This window comes from Triticum urartu, chromosome 3A, assembly GCF_056163025.1.
Source record: "Triticum urartu cultivar PI428250 chromosome 3A, HENAU_Tu73, whole genome shotgun sequence".
Classification (NCBI taxonomy): Eukaryota; Viridiplantae; Streptophyta; class Magnoliopsida; order Poales; family Poaceae; genus Triticum; species Triticum urartu.
In genome coordinates, this window is record NC_141875.1 from 642,405,445 (window position 1) to 642,414,126 (window position 8,682).

Here is an 8,682-nt window from a genome sequence, read left to right on the forward strand (position 1 = left end):
CTTTTTTCTTAACATAGGAAAAATTGTCACGTAAGCGAGATATAAACCTGCCATTGTACTTGCTCTAACTGTTAGGTGCCATCAAATTGAAACTTATGGAAGTGCTAATCAAGACAAAATGAACTCTGCCCATCTCTCCCTATAGGCATAACCCAATTTATCAGCCCAAGTACCCCCGAAATAGTACAAGTACATTTCTTCCTCTTAAGGCATGTACAATGCATAGCCTCAGGGTGATGCCTCACATGCCATGTAGGATTGGATATCAAGTAAAGTAGGTTCGGATAGGGAAACCGGATCCTCCTTTTACGATGCGAGTGCTTGGAGAGAAAAAGGTGGTCCGTGTAAAAAAGGTGAAAATGTTAGAAAGAAAAGTAGAGATGCATGTGTACTAGAGTCTTCATTTTCTACTTCTTAACGAGACCCACTAATGGTAGCTTGCATTGGGATAAAAATAAATATAAATGCCTCAAACTACTTATTATCATGAGGCATCTCTATCCATATGCCATCATTGTACATGCCTTTATATGCTTATTAAAATGTCCAAAAGGACCATGCAAGGCAGTGAGCGCCCGTACCAAAAGCGTTCCGCACACTCCTGATAGCTCGCAAGACAATACACATCTGCCCTGCCGATAGATCACATTCTGAGAAATGTGACCAACGGTGGCGGCACGTCAAGTACATCGTCAGTGCACGTACACAACGCACTCTCCAGACAGCCGCTAGTGGCCTTCCCATCCATCAGGTGATCAGCCAATATCCACCTAGACGATAACGCAAACGTTAGTACTAGAGTACAAATGAGGCAACGGCAGCGACTAATCACCGAACGGAGACCCAATCAGTTCCCGTGCCATTTCGCCGGATTCGTCCAGGCAGTTTCCCACCGACGCACGATCTATCAGCCATTGCTGCCTCTGGTTCCGGTAGTGGATGCCACAAACGCACGTCGGCCATGGGTAGACGGCCAGTGTTGCGTCTGCGAGCGACGGGACGGGATCACGTATGCGTACGTGCGTAATACCAACGGACGCACTGTGGTGGTGGTAGGCCAAACCGGTCGAGTGAGTGAATGGCGTTGCCCGAAAATGATAAAGCCTTTACGGGCAAGTCACCCGGGGAGGAAAAGGCGAGAGAAGAGGCCGTTCATGCGCGCCCGCTTCCGCTGCACTCCTCCCTGCTTTTGCTTTCACTGATTTATATTTGGGCTTAGGCTGGCCCTACTGTTGCTGATGGTGAACATCCACTCACGCGTACGGTTTGCTGGGGAACCTCGCCCTCTTCTCCGTAAACAAAGAGAGTGAATTTCACCCCCTTTTCTTTTTACCCCTTTGTTTGTAAACTTGTGACACGATATTTACCTTATTTAACATCTTACCCAAAATTTGTTACATTCCGCCAGCTTTTACCCTATTTAATGGATTTCATACGATTTTAAACCGGCTCTCTTAGAGCACCTACGGCCGGGTATATCTAATCCGGCATGGTCTTCCACAAAAATGTGTGTGGATATTGCATTGCATTCTCTCCTCTCTCTCGGAAGTCTATAATAAGATTTCACCGAAACCCCATTTTTGGTCGGTGTCCATCTAATGGTATCTTTCTCATCAGTCAAGGTCACCCCAGCACAAACCTCCTCGATATGTTTCCACAACTCCAAGGAATCACCATAGAAAGTCCTCCTGAAGTGAACTTGGTCAAGCCCTTTACAAAAGATTTCATTTGCTGATTTATTCTTATCAAAACACACATTACTCCTGGAATGATTTGAACTTTTTTTATCTTTCCCATATTAGCATGACTCTTTTTCCTGCGGAAGAAGCTTCCAATCTATTCATCTTCAAATCTTGACAGTACAAAGAACGCTAGAGGTAATAAAAACTACAACTAGGTCTGTGGACCACCTAGCGACAACTACAAACACTAGAGCGAGCCAAAGGCGCGGCGCCGTCATCGCCCCTCTCTCATCGGAGCCGGACAAACCTTGTTGTGGTAGACAGTCGGGAATTCGTCGTGCTAAGACTCGATAGGACCAACACACCAGAGCAGCAACCATCGCTGATGAAGAAAACCGTTGATTAGAAAGATCAAACCTGTAAATATTTACAAACGAAGTCGAACGAAAACCAGATGCAAATAGATCCACCGAAGACCAACACCGATCAAATCCCGTGAGATCCGACAGAGACACACCTCCACATGCCCTCCGAAGACACTAGACGCACCATAGGGACAAGGATAGAACGTGGGAGACATTATTCCTACTGAGGGATATCGCCGTCGCCACACAGCCTCAATCAAGACACCTAATCTAACAAGAACGAGAACAAGGTCCCTCCTGCCGACAAAGGGCCGTGATCCTCTGCACCTCTATGGCACAAAAGCCATCAGGCCAACTCCACCGCGCGACCCCAAACGGACGTCCGAATTGGCCGGATTTTGTCCCTTTGGGGCGCCGATGGGTTCGCCCGTGTCCGGCTTTGTCAGATGGGTCGTGCATGCGCCCACCGCGCGGCCGCACCCCAAATCATGTCCGGGGTGGACGTGAATAAAAAAATATATAAAAACTAGAATGAAATGACTAAAAAAGTAAATAAACGCATTTAAAAAAACATAAAACATATATAGGGGTCGGCCACAAAACGGCCCAGTTTCCACGGCCACTTAAAAGGCCCAGTTTCATAATTAACATATAAAAACAAAATAAAAAAACGCCTCCCGCGCGCTCCTGCCGCGCCCGTCGGTGCCGTGGCCGTCGCCGTCTTCACTGGCCTCCGGTGTCATCGTCGTCGCTGACGAGGTTGATGTAGGCCGGCGGCGTCCACAGGTGCGCCGGCGGTGCGTGGTAGACGGGGGCGGGCTGGACGGTTGGAGGTTCCTGCACCACCTCCTCCCGTGGCGACGCCTCCCGTTCCGGTGACCGCGACGGAGTGGGGCACCAGTTCACGCCCACGCCGGCGACCATCTCCGGAGCAGTGCAGGACCAGCCCCACCCCTGGCCCAGCAGCTGCTGGAACGCGGCCGGCGGATCCTCCTCCATCGCCTCCTCCGTGATGGCCGCCATCTGCAACTCCGGGAAGGCGACGTCCCCGGCGGCAGAGAGGGCCATGGTCTCCTCCAGGCCGTCCCACTGCCGCTCGTCGTGCGTGTTCATGGAGTCGTCCATGACACGCTGCTGGAGACGGGCCTCCTCCTCCGCTGTCATGCGAGGAGGGGGAGGTGGCGACAGAGACGGGGAAGGCGACGGCGTGGGCGTCAGGCCGCGCACCCGCGTACGCCCGCGCGCCTCTGCATGTGGCCTCCGCGGCCCCGACACGTGATCTCATCGTGCTCGTCCTGGAGCCATGTGTCCCACAGCGAGGAGTCGGGGGCATACCTGTGGTCGTAGTACAGGTTGTCGGGGAGGAGGCGGCGACGGCGCGTGATCTCATCGCGCCGGGCACGGCCGGTCGCCGGCACTGGCGGGATGGGGACCCGGTCCGTGGAGAGGTGCCATCCGTTGGGGAGGTGGGCGTCGCTCCACGGGACCGGCGTCCTCGTCTCCCAGTACCTCCGGCACACGTCCGCGCAGATGTACTGCCGGTCGCGATTGCCGGCGGGCCTAGGGGCAATGATGAAGGGGGCCGGCGCGGGGGCTCGACCGGAGCAGCGCGGCGGTGACGCGGGCTCCTCCTCCTTCACGGATCCGCGGCGGCGGCTCGAGGAGGAGCCGGCCTCGCGGTCGTGCTTCCCCTTGCGGCCATAGTTCCAAAGGCCCATGGCTACGGTCGACCGGCGAGGTCGACGACGGGGAGCGGCTAGGGTTTTCTAGGGTGTCGGGTTTCGAGGGGGCAGAGAGGGGCCAAAGTGGAAAGTGTGGACGACGACCGGTCCACAGCTTCCCATTTAAGAAGGACGACGACCCTTCGCTGTGTGGATGACAGGTGGGGCCACCCGCCCGTGCGCATTTATGTTGGCGGGTGGGAGGTAGGTGGCCGCCTGCCACGCGGCCCCGCCGCGGACGTTCGAAGCGTCCGTTCGCTGTCCGCCGCAACCCAAACCCGACGCAAGTTTGCGCTCGAAATGGGTCGGTCCGGACACAAAACGGACCAGATGTGTCCGAGCCGTCGTGCGCTGGGCCGTCTCGTTTGTCCCTTTTACCCCAAACGGGCGGGGGCGGACATGATAGGATCGCACGGTGGAGTTGGCCTCAGAGATGGGGCTGACCGGCAGCGGCGCCGACAGGAGGAGAAGGAAAGGCTAAGGTCTTGTGGAGGAGGAAAAAGTCTGATGACCAAGTCGGACTGGACGCAACAGTACACACAGCTGGTGAAGGCACAGTAGATTCTCTCAGCACTGGCAGGGCGAGTCGACTACTGAACTTGCGTGCATGGCCCTCTGCATGCACGCAGCACAGAGGGAGGGTACACATACACTGAGGAGGTGTTTGGTTTCAAAGATTTTCTCATGTTGGGAATAAAAAAAGTCCCTAGCAAATCAAACAGGGCGGAATTTTTTTAGAACTTTTTACTAAAAATTTTTAAAAGCACCTTCTTAAAAATCTTTTTAAAAATATCCTAAGACTAAAGAACCAAACATCACCTGATACGCACTACGCGGCGCGGTCCTTTTAGGCCTGAAATCAAGCCAGCAATCTGAAAAGGGGGCTTGGATCGTAGCCCAATCCGAGCTTGCCAAATTGATTTGACTCCACCATACACAGATTTCTCAACAAAAAAAAACCATGCACAGCACGGCACGCCCCCCGACCCTGTCCCGTCACTGTGGCATGCTCACGCTTGTCCCGGGAGCGTGAGGCACCCGAGACCACAGACGGTGTTGAGTATCACTGCTGCTGGTTGTTTTACTTCTTTTCCGGGTAAAAAATTGCGAGGCATTTCCGGGAGCGTGAGGAACTCTTATCGGTTACAGGGCTTGAGACTTCGTGACATTGCGCCTCACATCTTTGATCTTTCTTGAAAGAAAAATTATTTCGTCCAGCAAGCTCTACACAACAATCTGTGGATCTCTAACATCGACATTTTCAATGGCCTTTCTCTTGGTCATGTTCAAGAGTTTGCAAATCTTTGGGGAAAGCTGAATTCTGTCACCCTTGAAGAGGGGATGGAGGATTCAATTGTATGGAAGTTCACTAAAGATGGTATGTACTCCGCCTCTTCAGTATACAAGGCACAGTTTAAAGGGCTTACTACTTCATATCTGATGCAATCGGTCTGGAAGGTGTGGGCTCCCCTGCGATGCAAATTTTTTGCTTGGCTTGTTCTACAAAATAGGATCTGGAGGTCCGATCGCTTAATTAGGCGGGGTTGGCCCAATTGTGGTGTATGTCCTCTATGCAAGCAATGCCAGGAATTTGCGGCTCATCTCCTCTTCCAATGTCGATTCACTTTTCGGGTGTGGAACGATATTATTCCGTGGCTTGGATTGCACCACGTCAACACGGCCACCTGGGCGATGAGGGTCTCGGTGAGAGATTGGTGGACCAACAACATACACACTCGGGTTGGATCTCCCAAGGCGCTGGCCTCTCTGATGATGCTCATCTCATGGGAGATTTGGACCGAACGCAATGCTAGAGTCTTCCGTAACACGGCCGTCCCTTCGATGGTTCTCATTTCCAAGATTAAAGACGAGGTGTCTCTTTGGGCTTTGACCGGTGCAAAGCAGTTGGGTATTGTAATGCCGCGAGAGTAGTCCTTTTTTTTAGTATTGCCGCTTTGCGGCTTTGTCCTAAAACTTCTTCCTTATTCAATGGAATGGCAAATCTTTTGCCTTGTTTCAAAAAAAAATTGCGAGGCATGGCATGAAGTTTTGGTGAAGATCAGCTTTTTGGGTGGCTGGTTGATGGACGGATGGATGCCCGCACCCCGCAGCAGTGGCTCTTGAGTCTTGACGTCTGCGTGCATGGCTAGTTGGAGAAGAGAGGAGGAATGGCAGGAAAAAGCAGGCCTCGCAGCAGCATCCACGAGAAAATGGCCGCACATGAGCAGGGCAGAGATCGATCGATCATGGTGATGAGAAGATATCCACCCACAGTAGCAGTGCAGCGGCGCTCTGTCCGAAACGCAAGTCGCAGCAGGCCGGCGATCAGCCTCATCGCAGCCGGGAGATGCGCCGTCTCCGTCTCTTCTTGTACGCCTCGCCGTCCGTGCATGTTTTTCGCGGCGATCACGCCTCCGGCAACCTCACCGGCTCTCTCGATCGGCATCTCCTCTCTCCCTCCCTGACCGCGTCTGTGTAGATGCATGCCTTCCGTGTCGCTGTACCTCTGCAGTGTGTGGCGTGGGGCCGGGATCAACAGGGTCGTGTGTCGTGCTCGTCCGTCAATCCATGGCGTGCGTGCGTGCGTGCGTGCGCGCCTCATTGTCGTCGATTTGGCATCTGCCACCGGCGCGACTATACTAGTATAATTCTGAGGATTTCAAACGTGTTTCGGCGTTTGTTCGGATGCCCAGGGTGGCTGCACTGCGCGCAACATCGCTTTGGGCTTTTGGCCACAATTTTTGACTGACCTGACTAGTACGTACGTGATGGATACTGAAAAGAAATAGGCGTCAGAGTGTGTGTGTCCTCACCAGCCACCAAACTCGTCGAGTTTCCGAGCAGTTTGCGCCGATAATTTGACGTGTATATAGGTTGTTGTTGAGCGATGCTTCAGCGCCTCCAACCAAACAGCCCCTAAATTGGAGCTGAATTTATTGGGTATATCGGGACAGTCGACCAGGAAAAAAAGGTGCGTGGGACGTGGGGTTCACTGTACCCGCAGGCAGGCAGGCAGGCAGAATCGACACCGCAACCTCCCTTCCCTGGCCTGTCGATCCGTCATAAATCACATCGTCGGTTGGATTAGCTATCGTCCTCATGTCGTTCACTGAAACTGTCGTGTGTGCAGTAGTTTCGCTCGCGCTACACTGTCTGTCTGATGATGAGTTTACGTGGCAATAGGACACACTGTTTGATGTGATCCTCTCTTGTTTTGGGACGATAGCAGTCCTGGCTAATGGGCTCTGGATTTGGTGATAGTCATGAGCATTTATTTGAGGCGCTACTCCCTCCATCTCGGTTTAGAAGGCACAGTTAAATTTACGTACGTTTCCATAATAGACAAGGTTTAGAGCGCATTGCATTTATTTCTAATAGCTAATTAGTATCCAATATACTATTTTTTATATGCATGCATAGTGTGAATGCTATTTTTTAATCCGTCTCATAACCAATAGATAACCACTTAGGTCCTAGAGAATTTCCAAGTACGCCTTTTAAATCGTGACGGAGGTAGTAGGAAAAACGGGAAAGAGACTTGTCTTTCCTGCCCCATGATCATGCCTGCATTTCTCCTACAGGAACGGAGAACGGTTTGGTCTTCTGTGCACCCGTTTCTTCATACTACTTTATGTTTTTTTTCTTTCAAAAAAGGGGACTTTCCGATCTCTACATCAGAACGATGCATACGACCAACTTATAAAATAAATAAATAGGTTCAACAAGGTCTTAGAGTTTCAAAACGAAAATAAAGAAGAGCTCACAAAGAGCCAAAGGGCCAAAAACAAACTGGCCATAAAAAAACCACAACCGACTGGCATAAAAGAGATAGGTAAACTAATTGTCTATCCTATTACATGATCGTCATCCAAACCGGTTGAAGATATCCCCTGCTACCATCTCTCAACGGATATATCTCGTAATCAAACGTTCACTGGCCTCCGTCGGAGGGGGTATCAACCACGTACGGATCAACGCAGTGGCTCGGAAAATAACCTGCAAAAAATGAATATTTGTTGTTCTGTTAAAAACCAAATCATTTCTGCAGTTCCAGAAGCCCGAATTGTGTAAGGGGACGTCGCCGCCCGTTCCGTCGAACAAACACCTGTCTGTCATGCATCTCATGTCGCGGCATATTTCTTTGACAAAAGGGAACCAAACACAGTGCTCGCCAATTGGTTTACAGCTCCGTGTTTGAATCATCCCAGTCCCAGATCTGGAGCCTTTCGCGCGTGTGTGTAATAGAATACGGATGCGTGCCCCTGCGTGCGTAGGGGGTGTGATGGCAATGTCTTGTCCCAACCCACTACTCTTATCTTTCATTATTAGTTTATTATAAATTAAATAAACAAGCACCGATCCGGCCCGGTTCGAAGCAAAGCTCTCAGATTGACGACTCATCCATCGTGTGCAGTGGAACTCATTACTGGAAGCCTGAAACCTGGACTGTTTTGTCCTGCGCTGCATCAGCAGATAGCAACAGTGGTTGCAGGCTGCCAAGTGATTATGATTTAGTATGAACAAACGAACGCAAACGAACGGAGGGATCAATGGACGAATGAATGAGCCCTGCTTGTGTCAGGCAACGAGTTAATTGCGGAGGTCCGTAGACTAGGCGTAGTAGTATGAGTACTACTACTACTTACTGAACGGCTGTCGGTTAAAAACGACGCTCTGTACGGAACCCGCCGTCAAAAACAAACAAAAGGCGAGCCCGCCGCTGCTGTGCCATGGTTTACTTATTTCTGAACTCTCCACTTGTCAATGATTGCCTCGGGTTCCGCTTGAGGCGATCTTGAATTCTTGATCAGCTGCAGCGATGTATAGACAAGACGGCGAATCCGGAGGCGACCAGTGGCGCGCGGGCTGATTAGTCTGGTGGTTTTGTTATCTGTGCGCCATGTGGGATTATCC

At 51.4% G+C, this 8,682-nt stretch overlaps 1 protein-coding gene across 1 annotated transcript; it reads right to left on the reverse strand.

Moving 5' to 3' along the window:
- Window positions 1-3,261: 3,261 nt before the first annotated feature.
- Window positions 3,262-3,765, reverse strand: LOC147981035 (uncharacterized). Its single transcript, XM_087515843.1, has one exon. The coding sequence runs from the start codon at window positions 3,763-3,765 to the stop codon at window positions 3,262-3,264; it is 504 nt and encodes a 167-aa protein (XP_087371969.1).
- Between the last annotated feature and the right edge of the window lie 4,917 nt (window positions 3,766-8,682).

Excerpts from the sequence above, each read along its gene's own strand:
- LOC147981035 (XM_087515843.1), bottom strand. The coding sequence starts at position 3,765 with ATGGGCCTTTGGAACTATGGCCGCAAGGGGAAGCACGACCGCGAGGCC.